The 25,897-nt window shown below is 62.9% G+C and overlaps 1 protein-coding gene across 11 annotated transcripts in view; it reads left to right on the top strand.

Moving 5' to 3' along the window:
- The window catches only part of SLC12A7 (solute carrier family 12 member 7), a 104,115-nt gene that overhangs the window by 74,167 nt on the left and 4,051 nt on the right, over positions 1–25,897 (top strand). For 6 of the 11 annotated variants that reach the window (XM_028849317.2, XM_015139696.3, XM_078004550.1 and 3 more), the window contains 13 exons: positions 2,755–2,853; positions 3,712–3,769; positions 4,476–4,650; positions 5,784–5,902; positions 6,359–6,457; positions 7,294–7,413; positions 8,095–8,199; positions 8,935–9,103; positions 15,080–15,275; positions 16,154–16,323; positions 16,444–16,575; positions 19,440–19,547; positions 22,312–22,490. In XM_028849317.2, coding sequence (XP_028705150.1) covers positions 2,755–2,853; positions 3,712–3,769; positions 4,476–4,650; positions 5,784–5,902; positions 6,359–6,457; positions 7,294–7,413; positions 8,095–8,199; positions 8,935–9,103; positions 15,080–15,275; positions 16,154–16,323; positions 16,444–16,575; positions 19,440–19,547; positions 22,312–22,490 — 1,729 coding nt within the window. Of the gene's footprint in view, positions 1–2,754; positions 2,854–3,711; positions 3,770–4,475; positions 4,651–5,783; positions 5,903–6,358; positions 6,458–7,293; positions 7,414–8,094; positions 8,200–8,934; positions 9,104–15,079; positions 15,276–16,153; positions 16,324–16,443; positions 16,576–16,809; positions 17,265–17,320; positions 17,515–19,439; positions 19,548–22,311; positions 22,491–23,407; positions 23,618–25,897 lie in introns of those variants that run through there. The other 5 variants (XR_013418239.1, XR_013418242.1, XR_013418240.1 and 2 more) reach the window with 5 other exon arrangements.

Below are 25,897 nucleotides of genomic sequence, written 5' to 3'. Positions count from 1 at the left end.
CTCCTTCTCTTTCTTTCTCTCCCTCTCTTTTTCGCTCTGTCACCCAGGCTGGAGGGCAGTGGCGTGATCATGGCTCTCTGCAGCCTCGACCTCCTAGACACAAACATTCCTCCCACCTGAGTCTCCCAAGCAGCCAGGACCCCAGGCACACGGCACCACACCCGGCTAATGTCTGTATTTTTTGTAGAGGGGGAGCAGCTGGGACCCCAGGCACACGACACCACGTTCAGCAAATGTCTGTATTTTTTGTAGAGGGGGGTCTCCCCACATTGCTCAGGCTAGTCTCAAACTCCTGAGCTCAAGCCATCCTACTCCTCCCAAAGTGCTGGGATTACAGGCATCTTGAGTCACCGCGCCCGGCCTCTCTCCATCTTTCCCTTCTTCTGTCTCTCTGTCCATCTCTCTGTCTCTGTCATTCTGCCCTCCTGTCTCTCTCTCTCTCTCTCTCCTCCTCCCCCTTTCCCTCTCTCTCTCTGTCTGCCTCTCTCTGTGTCTCTCTGTCCCTCCCTCCCTCTCTCTCTGTCTCTGTGTCTCTCTCTGTGTCTCCCTCTCCCTCCCCCATCTCTCTCTGTCTCTCTCTTTCTCTCTCTCTCTCTGTGTCTCCCTCTCCCTCCCCCATCTCTCTCTGTCTCTCTCTTTCTCTCTCTCTCTCTCTCTGCGTCTCCCTCTCCCTCCCCCATCTCTCTCTGTCTCTCTCTTTCTCTCTCTCTCTCTGCGTCTCCCTCTCCCTCCCCCATCTCTCTCTGTCTCTCTCTTTCTCTCTCTCTCTCTCTCTGCGTCTCCCTCTCCCTCCCCCATCTCTCTCTGTCTCTCTCTTTCTCTCTCTCTCTCTGTGTCTCCCTCTCCCTCCCCCATCTCTCTCTGTCTCTCTCTCTCTCTCTCTGCGTCTCCCTCTCCCTCCCCCATCTCTCTCTGTCTCTCTCTCTCTCTCTGTCTCTCTGTGTCTCTCTCTCTCTCTGTGTCTCTTTCTCTGTGTCTCTCTCTGTCTCTCTGTTTCTCTCTCTCTCTCTGTGTCTCTCTCTGTCTCTCTCTCTCTCTCTCTGTCTCTCTGTGTCTCTCTCTCTCTCTGTGTCTCCCTCTCCCTCCCCCATCTCTCTCTCTCTGTCTCTCTGTTTCTCTCTCTCTCTGTCTCTCTGTTTCTCTCTCTCTCTCTGTGTCTCTCTCTGTCTCTCTCTCTCTCTCTCTGTCTCTCTGTTTCTCTCTCTCTCTGTCTCTCTGTTTCTCTCTCTCTCTCTGTGTCTCTCTCTGTCTCTCTCTCTCTCTGTCTGTTTCTCTCTCTCTCTGTCTCTCTGTTTCTCTCTCTCTCTCTGTGTCTCTCTCTGTCTCTCTCTCTCTCTCTCTGTCTCTCTGTGTCTCTCTCTCTCTCTGTGTCTCCCTCTCCCTCCCCCATCTCTCTCTCTCTGTCTCTCTGTGTCTCTCTCTCTGTGTCTCTCTCTGTCTCTCTCTCTCGTGTGTTTCTTCCTGTCCCTGCTTATCTTGCCTGTTTGGTTCAGGGGAAGCGGCTGAGGTCTCCGCTCTGTGTCCTGATGGATTCGCAAGACGCCTGTCTGCCGCTCTCCTGGGCAGGCCTGTGTCAGGAGAGGCTGTTGTAGGGTTGCTGAGAGTACGTGGCACAATATTAGCAGACGCCTAGGAGTGGCCTCGTGTGAGCTCAGAGGCCGGGGACCTCGGCCCTCTGTGTCCTCCTCAGACAGTGGGCCTTGTTCTGACCGGGGGTGGGGCCCTTGGTTGTTCCCCAAGGGGTGGGGCCGGGCCCCGTGCTCCCCCCGTCACACGCACACGCGCCCGGCTGTCTCCACTCGGCCTTCCTGTCGGGATGCCCCTGACTGGCGCTGGCTGCTTGTGTGGCCTGGGCTGCCCTTCCGGTCCCTCCCATGTCTGCTCCTGGACTTTATCTCAGCGCATCTCAAAGCCCTGGAGCCCAGGGTCAGCCACAGGGCCTGGCCCAGCGCTGGCGTCTCGTGTTTACCTCGCCACCCCTGAAGGTGGGCCCGTCTCACCGTGGAGGGGGCGATCAGCCCGGGGACCTCTCCGTGTGCTTCCGCTCCAGCCTACCCCGTCCGTCTGCTCTCAGCACCGTGGGTGGAGGGCGTGGGGCAGAGCCTCTGCGTGGCTCCGGGTGTCTCTATGCTCTACCGCACCGGATTGTGCGCTCTGCCGCCTTCCAGGCCACCCTGAGCACAGGCGCTTCAGGCTGTGCCTTGGATGGGACTGAGCCAGGCGTCAAGTGGCCGCCACCGACCCGGCTTCCCGGAGCTCTGTGGGAGCCGATTGTGTGGAAATGCCCGTGGCCGTGGCTCCCTAGAGGAAGGTGGTGCCCACGTGGCACTGCAGCAGGAGGGGTCACAGCGTCTGCCCGCCCGGCTGGCTGGGCTCTGAGTCGTTCTGGGGTCTCATTCCGAAAGTGCTTAGGTCCTGGGGGGCCTGTGAGCCATTGCTCAGCAGCGTCCCTGGGCTGGCCCTTGGTCGTGGGATTAACGCAGGCTCCAGAGGAGCCCGGGGTGTGGGGGGCGTGGGGTCAGTGTTGGGGTCAGGCCTTGTCCTCGGTCCAGGGGAGAGGTAAACGTGCCTGGGCCTGCGTCCCCCCAGCCGTGGTCCTGCAGCGTGGGCCGGTGGAGCTTGGACTGCAGCCTCGGGAGCGGCTCACCCTCGGGGTCTCCCCAGAGACCACCTTTCCGGCTCTCTGGGCAGGGGCCGCCGTCACATGGCACTGACTCCTCAGATGGGTCTTGGCAGCATTTTCCATGTTCGCAGGTATCATGGCGGGTTCAAACCGGTCCGGGGACCTCAAGGATGCGCAGAAGTCCATCCCCACGGGGACCATCCTGGCCATAGTGACCACGTCTTTCATCTGTATCCTTGGAGGGGTGCAGGCAAGGGAGGTGCGGGTTCCAGCCTCTGCCTGGGGGGAGGCCCCCATGCCCTCCCCGGCTCAGCGCTGCGCCCTCGGCCACTGGCGTGTGACTTCCAGGGTGAGGCCGGGCTCTGACCACGTCATCCTCCCTGGGAGACGGGGCTGGGGCTGCTGTCAGGACCCCGGCTTCTTCGCCACTGTGTGATGCCATCGTAGATAAAACAGAAGCAGTCACCCTGCTGCCTGTGGACAGTGACGCGCAGCTGTGTGTGGTGTGTGCCATCGGCAGGCTGGGCCCGTGGGGCCTCTGGCTTCTCAATCCCAAGGCTGCCTCTTTCCAGCCGAGCATCGTCCCCTCAGCAAGGTCCCCTGCCGATCCCTGGCAGTCAAGCACCAGGCCAGGTGTGTCTCCACCACCCCAGGGCCCTGTTCTGTGATGCTGGACAGAGCCCCGGGAGGGTGCGCTGAGGACGCGGGGGACAGGACGTGCCCGGGATGGGACGGGGTGCAGAATGGTCCCTGCCCAACTGGAGCCAGCGCGTCCCCCCTCCTACCCCACCCCCCGTACCCGAGGACACCCATCTACCCCACCCCCCGTACCCGAGGACACCCACCTACCCCACCCCCCGTACCCGAGGACACCCACCTACCCCACCCCCCGTACCCGAGGACACCCACCTACCCCACCCCCCGTACCCGAGGACACCCACCTACCCCACCCCCCGTACCCGAGGACACCCACCTACCCCACCCCCCGTACCTGGAGCCTGGGGCCAGCGCGTCTCCCCTCCTACCCCACCCCCCGTACCTGAGGACCCTGCACCCGCAGACCCGCCTTTCCTTGACGAGAGCTGTAGATCTCTCCTGCATTGTGCTGTTTGGGGCCTGCATCGAAGGTGTGGTCTTACGAGATAAGTACGTTTCCATCTGCAGTTTTCTCGCAAAGCCTGTCGTCTTCATGGGTTTTCCTGAGGACGAGTTCGACTTTGAAATCGCATCGCCCTAGGACTTCATGTCCGTGTACAGAGCTGACGCCTCCTGGTCCCAGGGTTGGGATCCCCTTGGTCTGACGTGTGTCTCTTCCACTGGAGCCTAGAGCCTGGGGAACCGTTCAGAGCCGCCTCCAAGTGCTGATGCGGCTGGGGGCACAGGAACCGTTCAGAGCCGCCTCCAAGCCTGATGCGGCTGGGGGCACAGGCCCTTCCTGGGGAGGCCACAGGGGTGCGGACGGGTGAGGCTTGGCCCTGGGAGAGCCCCCAGCCCTGCTGCCAAGTGGAGAAGTAGTGGGGTCCCAGGCAGGTCGTCGCTGACCTGCATCCTCATGGGATGTGCCTGTCTGGCAGCCCCGGGGATCCTGGGTGGTCCCCGACTGAAGCTGATGCCAGGCTGGGTCTTCCCTGCTCCCAAGAGCGACCCTGAGGTGAGCAGGACCCGCTCCCCCGCTGAAGACCCTCCAGAGCATTCCGGCCGGGCAGAGCCTGGTGGAGGTTTCAGCCAACGGGGGCTGGAGGTCAGGCCTCAGCTTTCCAAGGAGCTGCTCCCGCCACACCGGGCCCGTCGGTGGGAGAAGACGTTTTGTCTGATTTAGGCACATTTCTGAAAACCGCCCGCCCGCCCGCAGGTTCGGGGAGGCCCTGCAGGGGAACCTGGTCATCGGCATGCTGGCCTGGCCCTCCCCCTGGGTCATCGTCATCGGCTCCTTCTTCTCCACCTGCGGCGCCGGCCTGCAGAGCCTCACGGGGGCACCGCGCCTGCTGCAGGCCATTGCCCGTGATGGCATCATCCCCTTCCTGCGGGTGAGCCCTGCGTCCTCGGGGAGGGGACCCTGGAAGGTCAGGGTCGGGCTCTGTTCCCCTGCGGGATCCTCACAGTGCCGTGTGTGGGGCACATGCCTGCAGCTTGGACCCCGTGGTGGTCGTTCTGCCCCGGCCGTTGCTCTGAGCATGGGAGTGGTGGGTGGTGAGTGGTGGGCAGAGGCAGCTCCAGCCCTCCTGCCTGCAGGTCCCTCCAAGTGCAGCCCCGGGTGTGTCAGGAGCGGCTGTCCAGAGGTGCCTGGTCTGTTGTCTGGCCAGAAGCCCCCTGCCTGCCTGCCACTCCTTTCTCTGTGTGGCTGAGCTCTTCAGCCCGTGGGAGGTGGCGTCACCAGCCTGCAGCCAGAGTGTGTGGCTGTTCTGAGGATGGCAGAGACGCCCGCATTGGGTCCTGTCCGTGTGCTGTGCCCAGAGCTGCCGATTGTGGCTCCTCCTGCCACTCGGGCCCAGGGGAGCTGTGGGAAGGTTGTGGATGGCAGAGCCGTCCTCGCCCATCGCCGGTCCCTCAGCAGGGTGCCGACCCACAGGGCCTTTGTGTGGTTGCATCTTGTCAGTCCCAGCCGGGCCTAGGGCCTGGTGTCCGGGAAGGGGATGGGCACACAGACCTGCATCTTGTCAGTCCCAGCCGGGCCTAGGGCCTGGTGTCCGGGAAGGGGATGGGCACACAGACCTGCATCTTGTCAGGCCCAGCCGGGCCTAGGGCCTGGTGTCCGGGAAGGGGACGGACACACAGACCCCGTGGGCCTCAGCTTCTGGGAGGTGAGGGCGGCCTGAGGGTGAGAAAGGTCACTACAGGGTCTGGGGAACCGTGAGTGCCCTGGAGACGCTGGTCCTGTGTTGTGTGGTTGGGGAAACTGAGGCAGGTGGGGGGTGGGCTGAGGCCACACAGGTTGCAGGCAAGCCCGGTGTAGACACAGCTCTGAAGCCTCCTGGGCTATAACCCTTTGTCAGGGCCTCCTCCCAGGCCAGCCGGGTGACGTCCCGGGGACCTACTGTGAAAGGCGGTGTCTGCTGGTCTTTGCCTTTAAGACTCATCTGGGCTGGACCTGACCAGACTGCAGCTTCTCTCCTAAAAGGGTGGTGTCATCTGCCCCATGTTCCTGCCCTTGTCCCTGCAGGTGTTTGGCCACGGGAAGGCCAACGGGGAGCCCACGTGGGCGTTGTTGCTGACGGTCCTCATCTGTGAGACTGGCATCCTTATTGCCTCCCTGGACAGCGTGGCCCCGATCCTCTCCATGTGAGCCCCCGCAGGACGGGGACCTGGGGTTGGGTGTATGGGCCTGGAGCATGGGGCAGTGTGGACGGGAGGCCCTGCTCAGGACAATCAGTAAACAGGCAGGGCCAGCCGTGGGCAGTCAGGATCCTGCCGGGAAGGGAGTTGGGCCGGGGAAGGCAGGTGCACAGGCCTCCAGGCAGGCGCCGGCCAGGGTCTGCCCGGGACAGTGTGGCTGAACAAATGGCTGCTGGGGAAGGGACAATGGCCCATCTCTTGATGGACCAGGCGGCCACAGGATGACTGGGGCCTGAGGGGGCCTGATTCGGAGTCAGTCTGAGTCAGCTTATGTACAGAGACACGGGGAGACAAGACGCAGGTGGGAGGGACAGTGATGACAAGGGTGGTCTCCCAGGTTGCAGTGACTGGGGGCTTGGAGGGGCCCAGCCGGCGCGTGTCAGTGTCTGGTCGTCCCTGCAGGTTCTTCCTCATGTGCTACCTGTTCGTGAACCTGGCCTGCGCCGTGCAGACCCTGCTACGTACCCCCAACTGGCGTCCACGCTTCAAGTTCTACCACTGGTGAGGCTGCTCAGCACGGGCGTCAGGAGCCCTGCAGGCTGGGACACTGGGTGCCTCTGCCACTGGGGAGGCCACTCAGCACGGGCGTCAGGAGCCCTGCAGGCTGGGACACTGGGTGCCTCTGCCACTGGGGAGGCCGCTCAGCACGGGCGTCAGGGGCCCTGCAGGCTGGGACACTGGGTGTCTCTGCCAGTGGGGAGGCCGCTCAGCATGGGCGTCAGGAGCCCTGCAGGCTGGGACACTGGGTGCCTCTGCCAGTGGGGAGGCCGCTCAGCATGGGCGTCAGGGGCCCTGCAGGCTGGGACACCGGGTGTCTCTGCAAGGCCAGCTGCCCTGGGCCTGAAGACCCCAGGCGGGTCCTCGACTGTTCCTTTGCGGAGTAAGCCCCTGGGCAGCTGATGAGACTGTGGCCTCTCTTTGCCTCTGCACCTGAGGAAGGCCTCTAGTTACGAGGATGCCCAGGTGTCTGTGTGCCGCCTTGTACCTCCCGTGGTCAGCCGGCCCTCCCAGACTTGGGGCGTATTCCATCAGGGCTGTGGGTCTTCTTAACTCCCCTCCTCAGGAATCAGGTGCTGGGTGGATGCTGCAGCCATGGTGTTGCGTGCACAGCCGAGGTGCTGTGTGCACGCTGGGAGCTGGAGCTGTGTACTGGGTCTTGGAGCAGCGGCTCCCACAGGGGCCCAGGGAGCCACGTCACCCCTCAGAGGTGGTTGGGTGCAGGCATGGTCGTCAGGCATCAGTGACTGTTTTCCTGGTGTTAACAGAGAGTTTCACTGAGGGAGGGGCAGTGTCCGTGTGGCATTGGGCCACCCCTGAGCCACTTGTCCCGCCCCCAGGACCCTGTCCTTCCTGGGCATGAGCCTGTGCCTGGCACTGATGTTCATCTGCTCCTGGTACTATGCGCTCTCCGCCATGCTCATCGCTGGCTGCATCTACAAGTACATCGAGTACCGCGGGTAAGCACCGTTAGTCCCCCTCACGGACCCGGTGCACAGGATTGCGGGCCCCTCTCACACTATGCCCAGGGCAGCTCCCTAGAGGGGCCTCCCTGGGGCCCGAATGTTGTGTGCCGTCCTGGGAGCAGCTGGGAGCACATGCAGATGGGCTGTGCTGTGAAAGCCAGGGTTTCTCTCCTGCCCCCAGCCAGGCCAAGGTGCCTGTACTCGTGGACAGTGTCTCCAGCCTGGAGCTCTTGTCTCGTGCCGTCCTCAGCAGGCGGTGAGCCCATGGCTGACTATTCCTGCTACATGTCTCGCGAGGTGTCCCCAGGTTGTGCCTGTATTCACTTGGCAGCCACGGATGTCCTTCCCCGTGCCCCAGCGCCCACCCTCCTTCCCCTTGCACCCGCCTCCTTCCCAGGGTCCAGCCACTTCCCTGTCACAGGCCTTCTGCTCCCCACCCTGCGAGGAAGGCGCCTCACGCATGCTGGACGTAGACCTCATTTGCTCCATAGCCACGGCACCCTCTGACCCCGTGGCTCCTGGGACGGGCTCCCTTGAGGGCAGGGGTGGGCACGGAGGCCTCCCTCCTTATCCAGGGACTTTTTCCGAGGGTCCTGTTTGCCCTGACTCACCTGCCCCCAGAAGTCTTCTCTTTCCCAGATGGGCTGAACAAGCCCCCCACTTCCTTTCCCGCAGTGCCGAGAAGGAGTGGGGTGACGGCATCCGCGGCCTGTCCCTGAACGCTGCCCGCTATGCCCTGCTGCGTGTGGAGCACGGGCCTCCCCACACCAAGAACTGGAGGTGAGCACTGCCCGTGCCCCGTGTTCCTCAGATGCACAGAAGAGCCGTTTCTGAGGTTGGCCTTTGAGTGGGGACCTTGGAGTCTCAGGGGCGTCTTACCTTCAGCCGCTTGGGCACGGTCTGGGGTGTGAACACTGCCTGGTGCAGAGCGAATTGCACAGCTGGGGGCCTTGGAGCACCGGGGGTGTCCCTGCTGCAGGGCGGGGGTGTGGGGAGCCGGCCCCTCTGCCGGCACAGCCCTGGGCTTGGGGTGGGAGAGGGTGGCTCCTGCTGAAGCACAGGCCATCTGTAGGAAGCCTCTGCCCCTCAGGGTCTCAGCGGGGGCCTCAGGCCTGTGCCCTGGGCCAGTGTCCCCTCAGGGTCTTGGCAGGGGCATCCGGCATGTGTCCTGGGCCATTGTCTCACCTGTCCAGCATGTCACCTGTCCCACCTGTCTAACCTGCCTGTTCACCTGTCCTGCCTGGCTAGTGCCCACCTGTCCATCGGCCCTGCCTGTCCCACCTGGCTTGTGTGGCCTGTCTCACCTGTCACTTGTTCAACTTACCCCACCTGTGTCATGTGTCTCCCCATCCCATCTGTGTCACCTGCCCCTTTTGTCACCTGTCCCGCCTGTCATGTGTCCCCCGTCCCACCTGTGTCACGTGCCCCAGCCGTCCCGCCTGCCCTGTTGATGGGCCGTGTGTGGGTGTGCGGGTGAGTGTTGCCGTGGTAACAGCCGCCCCACGCCCGCTGCAGGCCCCAGGTGCTGGTGATGCTGAACCTGGACGCAGAGCAGGCTGTGAAGCACCCCCGCCTGCTGTCCTTCACGTCTCAGCTGAAGGCCGGCAAGGGCCTGACCATCGTGGGCTCGGTGCTGGAGGGGACGTACCTGGACAAGCACACAGAGGCACAGCGGGCTGAGGAGGTGGGCAGGGCAGGGTCTGGGGGCCGGGCCCCTTTCCCACCTGGGCTGCACAGGAAACGCGCCCTGGTATGTCCTCATCGCGATGTGTCAACACGGTGCCGTGCATGGCGCTGCTGTGTTTCAGCCGTGGCGGTGGCTTTGAGCTCGGAGCAGTGTGCTGAGGCCTGGGAGTGCCAGCCGCACCCCGGGACGCTTGGGAGGCGCTGAGGGCCGTTAGCTTTCCAAGGGCGAACCCTGGGACCGCCTCCTCCCGCCGTGGGTGAGCCCCGTCCAGAGACGCAGTCATGGTTCTGCTGCAAGCTCAGTCTCCTCCGCTGTTCGAGCTCACTGGGGGCCACGTCAGCGTGATGCCCATGTGCGGCCGAACTTCTGCCCACTCAGAGCTTTGTGGGGAGGGACGGGTGAGTGCCCTGCGCGTGTACCGTGCTGCTACAGTCGGCTCCCCCAGGACATCGGGGCCTGAGACTTCATGTCTTCATTTCTCTGATTTTCAAACTTCTTATGGGAAGCTTCTCCCTGTCCGGAAATGGAATTATGACACCGTCAAAGCCCGCGGGTCCCGTCACGCCACCTGGAGTTACTTCTGTATTTCTCGCTAAAGCGGGGAGTTTCTGAGCACCCACCTGCATGATTTTCATGCCTTGAGCCTCCTTCTTCCCCCTCGTGTCTGTGGGAGTCTGTGGAGCCTACACAAAGTGCCTGTTGTGGTGGTGTGTGTCCGAGGCCCCTCCCATGCGGTGCCCACTCTGTCCTTGCTGTGGGTCGGGAGCCAGCTCCGTGCTGTCAGGCCCCCACTGGGGCCTTGTGGGTGTGTCCAGGCATCTGCAGGTGGCCCCCGCTGTCCATTTCTCTGCACAACCACAGCTGCACTGAGGCCCGTCCAGATCCAGGCCGGTCAGCCTAGGGGTGGGAACGCAGGCCGTGGGCGTGTGGACGGTGGCAGCCTCAGGTGGCGTGACCTAGGGCCAGGATCCGTGGAGGTAAAACATGGCCCCCGCCCCTCCCGCCACCTTGGCCACGTGGACGGCTGCCCTCTCAGGCTGCTCCACAGGGTTGCTTTTCCAGGGAAGACAGGAGATGCTCTGGGCCTTCCCTTTCCCTGACAGTGGCATCGTGGCTCACCACAGGTTCAGGCGTTAGCTGCTATTGACTGTGAACCTGTGGATTTAGGTATTGTGGTTTTCAGGGGCATGTTCACAGTCCTGGTCCCCGTATGTCCCTTTCCGTGTTGCTTATCCCGTGCTGGAATGCTCTTAGGAGGAATCCTGGAGTTGGAACTGCCCCGATGGTGTGGATTCTAAGAATCCTGGCACCACCTGACCTCCCTGGAGGTGTGTGAAGGCGCGTCTGTGCACACGAGGGACAGGGCCGGGATTGCAGTGACTGGGGGACAGGGCCGGGATTGCAGTGACTGGGGGGATGATGGGACGGCCTGCCACGCTCTGCCACAGTCATCACTGCCATGGGAAGAGCTGCCCTCACTTTCACTCTCACATCTAATGCAGCTCACAGCCAGATCCTCTCCGGCTGACAGCCCTTCGGCTGGGGGCTCTGGGGCAGCCTCAGACAGGAGCCCGCTCTCGCGATGGGAGACTGAGCCCACCCTGCCCCTGCTGCTCTCAGCGAGCCTTTGGCTGTGACTTAGCTGCATTAGTGGTGAGGGCTGGAGCCAGCTGCAGGCCCCGCCTTCCCTTGGCTGCCTCTGGGGTGCACTGCTCTGGGGAGCTGTGTTCTCCTGCACTGTGGCTATGTTAGTGTGAAATTAGACAAATATGGGCAAATCTTTTTTTTTTTTTAGTTTTTATTTATTTATGTTTTGAGGCAGAATCTCACCTGTTGCCCAGGCTGCAATCTGCAATGCAATGGTGCGATCTCAGCCCACTGCAACCTCCACATCCCGAGTTCAAGCAATTCTCTTGCCTCAGCCTTCCAAGTAGCTGGGATTACAGGTGCCCACCACCACGCCCGGCTCATTTTTGTACTTTTAGTAGAGATGGGGTTTCGCCACGGGGGCCAGGCTGGTCTCGAACTCCTGAGCTCAAGTGATTCGTCTGCTTCGGCCTCCCACAGTGCTGGGATTACAGGTGTGAGCCACTGCGCCCGGCCTGAGCAAGTCTGTAAAGCATAGACTTTTCTCTAAGAAGCGTGCGGCTTCGTGACTCATATGCAGTCGCCAGAGGCTCACGCACGCCCTTGTGCTCGGTTCTGTGTGGCACTGATTGGCACGAAAGGGGTCCTAAGGCGCTGGCGTTCTTGCTCCCCGCTTGTAAAGGGCCCGCTGCCCTCCGGGTTGAGGTCTGTCTGCATGGGGGCCTCTGTGGCTGCCGCACCGGGCTGGTGCGGGGACTTGTAGTAACAGGGCCCCCTGACACAGTGCTGAGTTCCTGCCAGGCCAGGGCAGTGCCGCGTCCTCCTGAAACCCTGCAGTCCTGCAAGGTGGTTTTCCCAACGGTGAGGCCGGAGGAGAGGGGAGATCCCCAGCTCCGACTCCTCGGAGCCAGCACGTGGGGTGAACACAGCAGCCGGTCCTGTGGGAAGTGGCCCCCGTGACGTGGCTCCAGCACTTGGAGACCCTCAGGGCCCCTCCAGTGGCTGCGTCCAAACTTGGCTGATCCTGAACAGCGCTTTCCCTGGGCTCTGGTTTCCGGCCAGATGGGGGCCCAGGAACAGAGAGCCTGAACTGCCCTGCAGAGGGGTCTCGTGGGGATGAGAAGCAGCCGCATAAAGGGGCCGCTGTGCAGCCTTTGCTGAAACAGCCGTGCTTCCTGCCGTCTTCCCACGTGACCCCTGATGCGGGCGCTTCCCGGCGCCTTCCTGCCCAGGGGCCGCTGTGTCCACCCCACAGCCTCCGCCTCTAGCTGGTCTCTGCCTCGCTGGGGCCCCTGCCTCTGCTCGCTGGCTGGTGCCCCTTGGGGGTAACATGTTCAGGCCTTTCCTGACCTAAGCAAAAGTCTCAAAGAGGAGCATATCTGCTGGCCCTGCACCCTGTCCCGTCTTGCCCCAGGCAGCTGGGCAGAAGGTGGAGGTGTCGAGAGCAGGGTGTGGGCGAGGGGTGCCCGAGGAGGAGCGGGGCTGTGGGAGAACATTGGGTGTTGTTTTGTGTATGGAGGGCTGGTGGAGCTCTAGGTGTGAGCCAGGGTAGGGGGTGAGGACACCAGTCAGGCTGACATAGGGGCCACTGGAATCTTGGCAAAGGATCCAGGTGGTGGCTCTGGTCTCTGAGTGGCCCAGGGCTGCCATGATGGGATAGAGACCACACGGCTCACAGCAAAGGGCGTCTGTTCTCTCCCAGTTCTGGAGCCCGGGAGTCTGAGATGAAGGAGACCACAGGCCACGCTGCCTCCAGAGTCTCCTGGGAGGATCCTCACGCCTCCTCCAGCTCCTGTGGCCCCAAGGCGACCCTGGGCGCCGGTCCCTCTGCCTCTGTCCACGCCTGCACGCAGCCGCCCCCTCCCAGTCTGAGAGCTCTTCCTGCCTTCATCCTGTAAGGTCATTTGTCAGTGGCTTCAGGGCCCAACTCTGACCCAGGATGCTCTCTCAAGATCATCACTTAATTACAAGGTTCTTCAATACATCCACAGAGACAGTTTTTTCAAATAAGCTCGCATTCTCAGGTTCCCGGGGCCGGGATGTGGGTATCCTCTTTTTGGGGGCCACCATTCAACCCACTGCAATTGTGCTCTGGGCCCTAAAATTCATATCTGATACACGTGTACAGTATGTTCACCCCATCCCAGCGTCTCCCAAAGTCTCAGCCCTGCACAGACCAGCTGAGTCCCAAGTCTCATGTAAATCTCATCGCTCAGAGCTCCCAAATCTCATCCTGTAAGCATCCAAACCAGAAGCCAGTGAAATGTGGGATCTGGTCCATCCTGGACAGAACTGCTCTGTCTGTAGATCTGTGCAAGCAAGGAAGTGGTTATCCCAGAACACAGCAGGGGACAGTCCGGGAGAGGCATGTTTGCTCCAAAAGGGAGAATCAGGCGGGAAGGGGCCACTGGTACCACACAAGGCTGAGACCCAGCAGGGCAGGCTCTGGGGTTCCAGGGCTTGAGGTTGCCCGAAGATCAGAGGGTGGAAGGCCTGTGTCCACACACGTGTGGCTTTAGTGTGTGGCAGGCCCTCGGCCACGCTTGTGCAGCCCCCCCATGGAGTCGAGCCACTCAGACACCCCCAGGAGGAGACTGCACACAGCAGTGACCCCCACCCCCCCCCCGGGAGGAGACTGCACACAGCAGTGACCCCCCCACACCCCGGGAGGAGACTGCACACAGCAGTGACCCCCACCCCCCCCGGGAGGAGACTGCACACAGCAGTGACCCCCCCACACCCCGGGAGGAGACTGCACACAGCAGTGACCCCCCCACACCCCGGGAGGAGACTGCACACAGCAGTGACCCCCGACCCCGGGAGGAGACTGCACACAGCAGTGACCCCCCCACACCCCGGGAGGAGACTGCACATAGCAGTGACCCCCCCACACCCCGGGAGGAGACTGCACACAGCAGTGACCCCCACCCCCCCCCGGGAGGAGACTGCACACAGCAGTGACCCCCCCACACCCCGGGAGGAGACTGCACACAGCAGTGACCCCCACCCCCCCCCCCCGGGAGGAGACTGCACACAGCAGTGACCCCCCCACACCCCGGGAGGAGACTGCACACAGCAGTGACCCCCACCCCCCCCGGGAGGAGACTGCACACAGCAGTGACCCCCCCACACCCCGGGAGGAGACTGCACACAGCAGTGACCCCCCCCACACCCCGGGAGGAGACTGCACACAGCAGTGACCCCCCCACACCCCGGGAGGAGACTGCACACAGCAGTGACCCCCATCCCCCCCGGGAGGAGACTGCACACAGCAGTGACCCCCACCCCCCCCCGGGAGGAGACTGCACACAGCAGTGACCCCCCCACACCCCGGGAGGAGACTGCACACAGCAGTGACCCCCCCACACCCCGGGAGGAGACTGCACACAGCAGTGACCCCCACCCCCCCCCCGGGAGGAGACTGCACACAGCAGTGACCCCCCCACACCCCGGGAGGAGACTGCACACAGCAGTGACCCCCACCCCCCCCGGGAGGAGACTGCACACAGCAGTGACCCCCCCACACCCCGGGAGGAGACTGCACACAGCAGTGACCCCCCCACACCCCGGGAGGAGACTGCACACAGCAGTGACCCCCCCACACCCCGGGAGGAGACTGCACACAGCAGTGACCCCCCCACACCCCGGGAGGAGACTGCACACAGCAGTGACCCCCCCACACCCCGGGAGGAGACTGCACACAGCAGTGACCCCCCCACACCCCGGGAGGAGACTGCACACAGCAGTGACCCCCACCCCCCCCGGGAGGAGACTGCACACAGCAGTGACCCCCACCCCCCCCGGGAGGAGACTGCACACAGCAGTGACCCTCCCCCACACCCCGGGAGGAGACTGCACACAGCAGTGACCCCCCCACACCCCGGGAGGAGACTGCACACAGCAGTGACCCTCCCCCACTGCCATTGTTCTTAGGGTTGCTTCATCCTGGACCTCACGGCCTCTCTTTAAAGAGTTGCTAGTTTGACCCTTTTTTGGGTGTTTCTGAGGCACCAGGTGTATGAACCTGGCCCAGAGAATCCAAGTGAAGTGGCGGGTGGGTCTAGAATGTTGTGGATCACCTCAGAGAACTGCCTGGCGTTGTGTGCCCAGAGCAGCCCTCCACATCACCTGCACATGCATCAGTCGCACCTGCTCTGTGTGTCTCTCCCCAGTGTGTGAGCGCGCGTGCACACACACGCACACACACACGCACACGCACACAGCGGCCTGGAGCACCGCAGCACACCATTGAGCTTTCGGGCCTTCCCTCCTGCTGGGTCCACGGAGCTGGTGGGGGTGCTCTGGCCACCGTGGGTGGTGGGTGTGGGTCTGTGCGCCCCGCTTCTTCTTGGGGGCCGTAGCACTAACTTGTCCTGTCTCCCACAGAACATTCGGTCCCTGATGAGTGCAGAGAAGGCCAAGGGTTTCTGCCAGCTGGTGGTTTCGTCCAGCCTGCGGGACGGCATGTCTCACCTGATCCAGTCGGCCGGCCTGGGCGGCCTGAAGCACAACACAGTGCTCATGGCCTGGCCTGCGTCCTGGAAGCAGGAGGACAACCCCTTCTCCTGGAAGAACTTCGTGGGTAGGTGTGGCTGGTGGCCCCTTGGCATCCCCTCACTGTCCCCTCTGCATTCCCTCACCGTCCCCTCACTGTCCCCTCTGCATTCCCTCACCGTCCCCTCACTGTCCCCTCTGCGTCCCTTCACCGTCCCCTCACTGTCCCCTCTTCCTCCCCTCAGCGTCCCCTCACTGTCCCCTCTTCCTCCCCTCACCGTCCCCTCACTGTCTCCTCTTCCTCCCCTCAGCGTCCCCTCACTGTCCCCTCTTCCTCCCCTCAGCGTCCCTTCACTGTCCCCTGTGTCCCCTCACTGTCTCCTCAGCTTCCCTTCACCATCCCCTCACTGTCCCCTCGCTGTCCCCTCGATGTCCCCTCACCATCCCCTCACTGTCCCCTCGACGTCCCCTCAATGTCCCCTCGCTGTCCCCTCGATGTCCCCTTGATGTCCCCTCACCGTCCGCTCGCTGTCCCCTCACCGTCCACTCGCTGTCCCCTCGCCGTCTCCTCGCTGTCCCCTCGACGTCCCCAGGCCTGTGCGCTGTCAGGTCCCGATGGGCCTCGAGGCTGCCGGCCTGAGGGTGTGTGCTCCGAGGCTGTGGAGGGCTCTGGCCCGGGGAGTGGTCATCTGAAAGCGTCCAGGCACTCCCTCCCCTTCTCCCAGAGCCCACGAGGGCTGGGGGAGTCCCTGGGCGCATGACCAGAAACTGAACTCTGCTGTGAGTCTCTGGCTGGGCCTTGGAGGAGCTGACGGAGTGAGGGTGGGGGCTTTGCGGGGACGCCACTCACCTCGCCGTGCCCGCCCCTGCGCCGGCTGTGAGTCCCGGGGGAGGCCAGACGCTTCTGCCGAGGCCCGTCCCGCACCCTGGCCTCAGGTGACCTGCGGACGGCCGCCTCTCTCACAGACACCGTCCGCGACACCACCACCGCGCACCAGGCTCTACTGGTGGCCAAGAACGTCGACTCGTTTCCGCAAAACCAGGAGCGCTTCAGCGGGGGCTGCATCGACGTGTGGTGGATCGTGCACGACGGCGGCATGCTCATGCTGCTGCCCTTCCTGCTGCGCCAGCACAAGGTGGGGTGCGCCGGGGACGGGTGGGGACGGGGATGCACCAGCCGGAGCACGGCTACCCCCCGCGCCGCGGGCCGGGCAGGCTCCTCCGAGGACCCGCAGCGACGCCCGCCCCGTCTCCAGGTGTGGAGGAAGTGCCGGATGCGCATCTTCACCGTGGCCCAGGTGGACGACAACAGCATCCAGATGAAGAAGGACCTGCAGATGTTCCTGTACCACCTGCGCATCAGCGCCGAGGTGGAGGTGGTGGAGATGGTGAGGCCTGCGGCTTGAGGGGAGGAGGTCGGAGGGGAAGTGGGGAGGAGGTGGGGGTGGAAGTGGGGGTGGAGGGGGAGGGCTGTGGGCCTCGTGAGGTGGAGAGGGGGATGGGGAGGGCTGTGGGCCTCGTGAGGTGGAGGTGGAGGTGGGGAGGAGAAGGTGGTGGCGATTGTGGTGGGGACTGCCAGGCCTTGTGGGGTGGTTGAGGAGGCTTGGTTTTGGAATCGTCAGGACAATGCAGAGAGCACAGAGCCCCGTTGTCCCTGTTGACACCTCGTGTAACCTGGGCGTGGGTGTTGCCCTAGAGCCGGCGTCGGCGTCTCCGTGTGCCCCATGGTCTCATGTCCTCCTCGGCCCGGGGCCCTGTCCAGGACCTCACACCTCAGTGGTATTGCCATGGTGGGTGCACCTCTGAGCACCTCCCGTTTTGGGTGCTCTCCCCAGATGGGCTCAGTCCCATGGCTAGAAACCACACGTCAGCAGTCGGGACTGGGGGAGAAGGGCACTGGTCAGAGGGAGGCCGGGCTGCAGCCATCGCGTAGGACAGACAGCCCCTCAGTCAGCTGCAGGTGGGGCCTGGACAGAGACTCGTCCTGTCCTTCAAGCCTGGAGAGGACGGGGTTGATGGGCGGAGGCCTGACGTGGGAGTGCTTGCTCCGGGCCCCCAAGCATGAAGCTCTGGACCCTGGGGGTCTGGTGGGCCCCTTGTGCTGGATAGAACCATGCTATTGCTCCCTACCAGCCCACCCGGATCCACGGCTGTGCCTTCCCCTGTGGTCCTGTTGGCGGTCCTGGGACTTTGTGGGTTCTGACCCCATGTGGATCACACCAACTACACTGGCCTTGAAGTCAGAACCCGCAAAGTCCTGATTTCTTCTGGCTCCCGTGACCCCAGCGCACGGTTTTGCAGGCCCTCGGTGGCCTGGACTCCTGGAGGTGGGTGCTGGAAAGACATAAAGCTGGATAGAGACTGTCATGCTGTCCCCCAGGAAGCCATCTGTGCCCCTGCAGCAGCCTGGGAGGTGCGGTCTCCGCAGCCCCCCAGCCCCTCAGCCCCCCAGCCCTGGGTATGGCAGAGGCCCCAAGCACCTGCTCCTGGTTTGTGTCTGGCTGTGAGAGGCCAGGCATGGCTTCGTGCCCCGCCGACAACCTTCTGTGTTTCTGCGTCAGTTCCCGTGGAGCTTGCTTGTCCCGTGGGGCTGCTTTTCTTCTTGCCCTGTGGGACCTTTCCGAGGCCGAGGCTGAGGCCTGCGTGACGCCCGGCGGTTTTCTGCCCAGTTTTGTACACTGGGCTTAGTTTGCACGTGGCCGTGTCTTCGGGGACGATGGCTGGAGTTTGTCTTGCTTGGACGAGGCTTTGCAGGTTCAAGGTTGTAGGAGTTATTATTGGTGCTAATAGTTGTATGAATAACGTTATTTCCAAGTCATAAAACCACTTAGTAAAATGGTAACAAAATGCTGCCTGGGAGAACCAGCCCTGCCAGGGGCCCAGGTGGGGCAGCCACTGGGGCCCAGAGGAAACAGGCAAAGTGAGCCCATGGCCCCTGCCGCACCCCCAGCCGTACCCCAGCACCCCTGTGGTGCCAGAGGCAGCTCACCAGCTCCTGAGCAGGGGTTGTTAGCTCTGAAGTCCGGGAACCTGCAGTTCCCAGCACCCCCGATGCTCTCGGCCACATCTCTGGCAGGGCTGGTGCTGCCCGCCCCCCGTGGCCCTGGCCCCAGGTACAAGTGTCACCTGGCTGGAGAGGGGTGTGTGGGCCACTGCCATTCAGTCTGGCATGGTGTTTGTTTTTTAAAAAAATTTTTGAGACAAAGTCTCGCTCTGTCCCTGAGGCTGGAACCTCCATTTCCTGGGTTCAGGCAATTCTCCTGCCTCAGTCTCCCAAGTAGCTGGGACTACAGGTGCGCGTCACCGCACTTGGCTAATTTTTTTTTTTTTTTTTTTTTGTATTTTTAGCAGAGATAGGGTTTCACCATGATGGCCAGGCTGGTCTCAAACTTCTGACTTCAAGTGATCCACCTGCCTCAGCCTCCCAAAATGTTGGGATGACTGGTGTGAGCCACTGGGCCCGATCTGGTGTGCTGTTTTAAACACTGGTGCTTAACAGGCACAGCTGCTCCCAATTCCCATGAGCCAGGTGCAGCGGGTGAGACCCAGGGGTCCCGCACGGTGGGTACAGCGGGTGAGACCCAGGGGTCCCGCACAGGTGGATGCAGGGGTCCCGCACGGCGGGTACAGCAGGTGAGACCCAGGGGTCCCGCACAGGTGGACGCAGGGGTCCCGCACGGCGGGTGCACCGGGTGGACGCAGGGGTCCCACACAGCAGGTGCAGCAGGTGAGATCAGGGGTCCCGCACGGCGGGTGCAGCAGGTGGACGCAGGGGTCCCGCATGGCGGGTGCACTGGGTGAGACCCAGGGTCCCACACGGTGGGCGCTGAGGTTGTGCTGTGGCTTCTCCATGTGTCCTGGGTGGGTTTCCCGTGGTGCCGAGCCCCCCTGAGCATAGACAGTGACACCTGTGGGCGTGGATCCTGCAGCCCCATGGGGCAGTGCCTTGCCCTGAGCTGCGTGCGCCGGGTTGGTTTGTGACTGTGGCCTTGTCCTCACAGCTGCCCTTGTGCCCGGTCGGAGGGTCCTGGGGAGGGACATGAGCAGAGTGTGTGTGCAGCGTGACTGCCCGTTGTCTCACACCTTCCTGGCCACTGGGCGGGGGGCCTGAGAGCCAGAGGGGGCCTGTGGGGCCCGGGACACATGGCCTCTCCCACCGCTCAGGGCAGCTCAGTCTGGGTGCCGGGGTGGTGGTGGAGGCAGTCATGGTTCTGTGCACACCGGGCTCACTCTGTGCTTGGGAACTTTCTAGGTTGAAAACGACATTTCTGCTTTCACCTACGAGAGGACACTCATGATGGAGCAGAGGTCACAGATGCTGAAGCAGATGCAGCTGTCCAAGAACGAGCGGGAGCGAGAGGTGCGTGGGGGCCGCGGCCACAGAGATCAGACTTTCTGAGAAGTACAGCCGGCTTCGCTGAGTCTTTCCTGGGACTCTCTTGCAGCCCAGGAGGGTCCTCCAGGGAGCATTCCTCAGGTGCTGCATTGCGGTCTCAGCCCCCGGTCCGCGTGGAGGTGGCAGAGGCCCTGCAGGAGCACAGGAGTGGGGTCAGAGCCAGAGCGCGTCAGAGCCTGGGCGTGCGGGTGCCTGGTTAGAGGAGCGGCGGCCTGCCAGAGGCACGCTCACGTACAGGAAGGGACAGGGCCGGGACCTTTGAACTTAGCTTTTCTGACTGAGCAGCGATGCAGGCGGGAGACGTGGGGACCCTCCCCAAGGGCGGTGCCCTCTGACAGGGTCAGCGGCTTCTGAGCCAGATGAGTGCCCGCATGAGTGCCTGCATGAGTGCCCACATGAGTGCCTGCAGCTTCTTACGATGGCTGCTTCGTCTCACAGCCTGACACCCCAGAGCCCCTCAGCGCCCTTCCCCGCAGCGTGCGCAGATTCTGTCCTGTCCAAGACCAAGTGGGAGGGGAGAGTGAGTGTGTGGGGAGGGAGGGAAGTGAGCTGGAGAGGAGGTGCCACCACACCCTGCCACCAATGCAGACCTGCTCAGCCTCCGCACATGGAAGCTGCTCGCCCAGCCGCAGAGGCTTGGGCTCCGTGGGTACCTGTAGGCTGCTGAGGATGTCCAGGTGTGTCCACCTGAGCTACACTGGGCTGGGCCCCGTGGCCACTGTGAGACCCTGAGGGCAGGCGTTTCTGGGGTCACTTCACGCCGGAGGACGGTGTGGGGGTCGCCTGGTAGCAGGATGCTCAGCTCTGTGAGGTCACGGCCCCGTGGGGTCTTCGTGGCTCCCACCAGGCTGGCATCACACACGTGTCTGTGTCTGCAGACCAGGTGCAGGCGATGGTTTTCTGAGACTACAGTGGCAGCAGCGGCAGGGACAGAGGCTTTGCCTGCCCTGGGGCCTCGGCCTCAGCAGGAACCTGCAGTACACGGGTCTGTGTATGGGGCCATATGCGCTGCCAGCCGGAATCACTAAGCAGTGACCACCCACTCCCCAACAGAGAAGCGCGGCTCTGCCCGCTCCCAGACCCCGGGAAGGTCAGGGTGGGCACAGATGTGGGAACTAGGGGGGATGCCCAGCTTGTCTGTGGACAGAGACCCCTTCCACGGTGGCCCGGGCAGCCAGGAGTGCTGGGAGGACCCACATCCTCTGTTTCTGTCCAGGCCAGGTCCCTGAGCTCCAGCAGGGTCGCCCTGGCATCACAAGGGTTCAGCCCAGGTCCAGCCAGGAGCAAGAATCCACCCACGGCTTGATGGGAAGTTCAGTGTGGAGAGTCGGCAAATGCTGAGCGAGGAGGGACCGCGGGCGGGAACGGCAAGCTTGAGCTCGAAGGGCGCCTGCTGGGCCAGGGCGGGGTTGCAGGTGTCGCTGCTCTGCAGAGGCCGGGGTTTGGCTGAGCCACTGTGCAGACGCTGGCTGGGCACCCTCTAGTTAGTGCCCTACACGGTGACCCTCAGGGCCAGGTGGGCGGCGCTGGCTCTGGCGAGAGCGGGCAGCCCTTGGGCTCTGGTTTCGCGTTCAAGGCCACGGGAAATTTAGGCTGGGCCGGGCTGTGAGGTGACTGCAGGGCCAGCCACAGTGAGTAGAGGCCTGGGGCCTGCTGTCCATGTCCAGAGAGGGAGGCAGCCCCAGGCCCTCCCCAATCTGTGCCAGCCTCTTCCCTTTCTGGAAGGACTGGCATCCAAGTTAAGCATGTTTATTTGGGGAGGAAGAACCTGGTCCAGTGAAATCACTCTGGGCCTTTGGCTTTTTAAAATCATCCCGGGGCTCACAGACTCCTGAAGCCCCCGGGACGAGCGGCTCCCCCGGGCTGCGGCACAGACTCAGGCAGGGCTCCAGCCACGGTGGGAGAGGTGGCCATTCCGGCACATGTGTAAATATCACTTCCAAGGTGGCACCCGTGTCTGGGAGCTCCCACTGGCCTCCCCTTCAGACTGGCCACAACAGCAGGAGGGCGTGAAGGGTACAGGGAGGGAGGGAGGACCCCGTGGAGGGTGTTCAACCACCAGGGACTGTGCCGTTGGTGCGACCTCGCAGTGAGGGCACCACTTCCCCTTCGGTGCCTACAGCGAGGGGCGGACGGTGTTCTCATTTTCCTTGGATTATCCGAAGTGACCTATGGGGCCGGCCCTGTCATTGGCCCCAACGGTGCCCCACAGGGCCCCAGTCAGCCTGGCTGGCCCCCAAACGTCCCCTGGCTGGTCAGACACAGCCTGCTTCCCTGGGACAGGGCCTGGATGCTGGCACGGCCCCACCTGCCCCGAGCCTCCCTGAGACAGGGACGCCTGCATGCCGGTTGTGTGGGCGAGCGGGTGGTCTCGGGCGAACACAGTGTGTGTGGAGCCCCGCCAGGTAGGGGGAGACTCCCAGCACGTGTCCCCTCCTGTCAGCACGGGGTCGTGGGGCCTTTCTCTCCAGTTCAGGGCCAGGGCGGGACGGTGAGGGGGTGAAGATGGGAGGAGGAAGTGAGCGTTTGGTCGGGAAGCCTGGGAGGAGGGAGGCAGCCGCGGGAGCGGCGCAGGGCCAGTGTGGGAAGCCAGGCTGGGTCCCGGGTCAGGCACGCAGGGCCCTTCTGGTTCTGTGGGCTGGCCTCGCCTCTGGCCTGGCGTCCTGGGTCGTTCTCGCCCGGGGGAGTTTTGAGACTGGCTGGTCTCAACGAATCCCGGTCCCACCAGGCCCAGCTGATCCACGACAGGAACAGTGCGTCCCACACCGCAGCAGCGGCCAGGACTCAAGCGCCGCCTACGCCAGACAAGGTGCAGATGACCTGGACCAGGGAGAAGCTGATTGCCGAGAAGTACAGGAACAGAGACACCAGCCTGTCTGGGTTCAAAGACCTCTTCAGCATGAAGCCGTGAGTGTCCGCGCATGTGACAGATCCTGGCAGTGCTGACCTGACAGTGAGGACAGAGTCCCTTCCCTGACCACTGAAGAGCTTCGGGGCAACCCCGCAGGCCAGTGGGCCCGTTAGAGAATAGGGAGCCGCCTGAGCGGGCACTGAGGGGTCCTGCTGCTGCCAAGGCCGGGCCCTGAGTTCGACCCTGTGGCCGGGCGCTGAGGGATCCTTCTAGTGCTGAGGCCGGGCGCTGAGGGATCCTTCTAGTGCTGAGGCCGGGCGCTGAGGGGTCCTTCTAGTGCTGTGGCCGGGCGCTGAGGGGTCCTTCTAGTGCTGAGGCCGGGCGCTGAGGGATCCTTCTAGTGCTGAGGCCGGGCGCTGAGGGGTCCTTCTAGGACCTAGGCTGGGCCCCAGTGTTAACCACACAGCTGGGTGCCAAGTGGTCCTCCTGGTACCTAGGCCGGCCCCGAAGTCAGCCCTGCAGCCAGGCCTGCTCTGCTCTGCTGTGCAAGCCTCACTGTGGCAGGCAGATGAGTGTTCCATGGAGGCGAGGAGGTGTGTGCCGGCGGGCACGGAATTCCTGGCCTTCACCCTGTGGGTAGTTCAGGCTGCTGTCAGGCCCCAGGGCCTGCCCCACGCCAAGGCTCCCACTTGTGGCCTTGGGCTGCGAACACCGGGGCTGGACAAGGTCCTTGGGGGTGTGGGTCTGGTTCTGCAGACGCAGCCTTTGAGTCCCAGGGTGACAGCACCAGAGACACCTCTCACCTGGGGTTGGAGCCAGATCCTAAAGCTGGATTCTCAGGAAGGACTGGGGGCTCCCAGGCCCTGTGGGGTGGGACGAGGTGGCCTTCTCCCCGGCAGCCGTGATGTCTGGAACAGCCCCGGTGCTCACCTCTGAAGTCAGTAACGCACTCTTGTTTTTCTCTGCTGCATAGAGAATGGGGAAACCTGTAAGTCCACTCGCTACTACCAGGTTGCCTCCCGGGCCCGGTTGCCCTGCATGCCTGTGTGTGCATGGCCTGTGTGTGTCTGTGTGTGTGTGTTCCAGGCCTGTGCTTGCCCTGTGCACGCTGGCCTGTGTGCATCCGAGTGTGGCCAGAGCTTACCTAGCGCTGCTGCGGCTTTCACATCAACTTCCTGTTGCCTTTGCTCCCCTCTGTTCACGGTGGCTCCAGCACACACCTGAAGCCTCTTCCTAAGTGAGGCCCAGGAACTGAGACCTGGGAGGTGGCCGAGCTGCTCCGGAGTGGAAGGGAGGCACGTGCCTCACAGGGCCCGTCAGTGAGGCCCAGGAACTGAGACCTGGGAGGTGGCCGAGCTGCTCCGGAGTGGAAGGGAGGCGCGTGCCTCACAGGGCCCGTCAGTGAGGCCCAGGAACTGAGACCTGGGAGGTGGCCGAGCTGCTCCGGAGTGGAGGGGAGGCGCGTGCCTCACAGGGCCGGTCAGTGAGGCCCAGGAACTGAGACCTGGGAGGTGGCCGAGCTGCTCCAGAGTGGAGGGGAGGCGTCCGCCTCGCAGGGCCCATCAGTCCTTCCACGTCCTTTTAGGTCGGGCGCTAGCTGAGTTGCGCCCCACATGGAATGCCTTCCATGTTAAAGCCGTACACCCTGGGGATTGACCGTTCAGTCTCCAGGCGGAGAGGGTTGCAGATCAGTTCTCTGTGTGGTCGGACCCTGGGGTGGGAGCTGCTTGTGTCTGAGCTCCGGGGTGGGTGGGAGGGAGCACCCTGGACGGACCCCCAAGCTGCTCCCTGGGAGTCCTCGACGCTGTCTCTGTCCCCTGCCTGCCCCTGCCAGTAACCGCCTGGGTTGTGTTTTCCTTGTGGGCAGGCAGTGCCTGGGGCCTGAGTGAGGAACGCCTTGGCTGAGTGGCCACATTTCCCTTTTTATCTTTAACCCTGAAATCTGAATTAATCAGACTTGAGAAACTGCAGCTGTGTGGGAGGCGTGTAGGGAATCCCTGTACTTCCTGCTCCATTCTGTGAATCTGAAAGTGCCTTCAGAATAGCGTATTAATTAAAGCTGCAGAATGAGGACGCAGACCCAGGAGTAGGGTTTGACACACACGTGCACGCACACTCGGGGACCTGCAGTGGCACCTGTGCCTCCTCCCAGCACCAGGGCTTGCCTCTCCTGGGCTGGGGCAGGGGCAGGTCCCCACAGGCCTGTAGGGTCAGGAGAAGGTGGGCCAGAATGGACGAAGCATGGGCTTTGTGTTCATGTGGGGCGTGCGTTTGGGACGGCACTGACTCTCCTGGCCCAGCAGTTCCTTGGGGTTGGGCTAGAAGTCCTCCGAAGATCTGGAGGTTGGGCCCTGACCTCTTCTGGGCAGTGCAGGTGTGAGATGTGCACAGCTTACTGTGACGTCACTGGGAGCGCACTTAGGAATGTCTGTGCATTTGTGTGCGTGCTCGCATGTACCTGTCAGCGCACCTGCAGGTGGACATGTACCTGCCTGTGTGCATGTCTGCGTACGTGTTAGTATGCATGTCTGCACATACTATGCATGTCTTACATGTTAGTGTGTCTGCACCTGTTTGTGTGCACATTATGACTGCACGCCTATTTGTGTGTGCATGATAGTGTGTGCACGTGTTTGTGTATTAGTGTGACTGCATGCCTGTGTGTACATGTCAGTGTGTCTGCATGTATGTGTGCGTGCGTATACACATTAGTGTGCTTATCTGTGCCTGTGTCTGCACTGGTCCTCCTCGCTGTGGCAGCCGGCATACTCCACCAGCAGCCAAGGGACAGGTCCCTGCTTCCCCCCAGCACTCACTGCTGTAGACATGCTGCCTTCTCCGACCCCCCCTTGCCCCTGGCCTGGTCTCACTTCCTGGCGTTGCTCTTTGTCCCCAAACACACTGGTAATTGTGGTCTATCCAGAAGTCGAATTCAAAGTTCCAAGTTCCTGTAACGAAAGCCCCTTGACTGTACTGTGGACAGAGACCCCATCTGTAATTAGACCAAGCTGGAGAGGAGATGAAAGGCCTCTCCGTGTTCCTCCTGGAAATTGGTGGTTGTGATCAGGTTTATTTGGCTTAAGGGTCAAGTGGATCAAAGGGCGTGAGCCTGGACGGCGTCCGTGGGGCCTCTCCGTGACCCTGCATGGGCGGGCTCTGTCTGTCCGCCGCCGCCCCTCTGCGTCCAGGGCACTGGTGACCTCCCCAGGGGGCCACGGTCACGACTGTGCTGACTGCAGCTGGCCTGAGACCCGCTCTGACTTGCAGGTCCACACACAGGCCGGGTTTTTCCAACACAGAAACGCGAGTGCTCCCCTAGGGCTGCCCTCTGCCGGCGTTTCCCGAGGTGGCTTCCTGGAACGCCAGTTCTGCTGCGGTTTCGGGGCCTGCCTAGGGAGGGGACCATGGGGTAGAGGAGGGAGGTAAGCTCTGTCCCGCAGGGGCCTGAGCACTGCACAGCATG

The sequence above is a fragment of the Macaca mulatta genome, chromosome 6 (genome assembly GCF_049350105.2).
Source record: "Macaca mulatta isolate MMU2019108-1 chromosome 6, T2T-MMU8v2.0, whole genome shotgun sequence".
Taxonomy (NCBI): domain Eukaryota; kingdom Metazoa; phylum Chordata; class Mammalia; order Primates; family Cercopithecidae; genus Macaca; species Macaca mulatta.
Note: the sequence above shows the minus strand (reverse complement) of the source record. Positions and strands in the feature narration are given on the sequence as shown.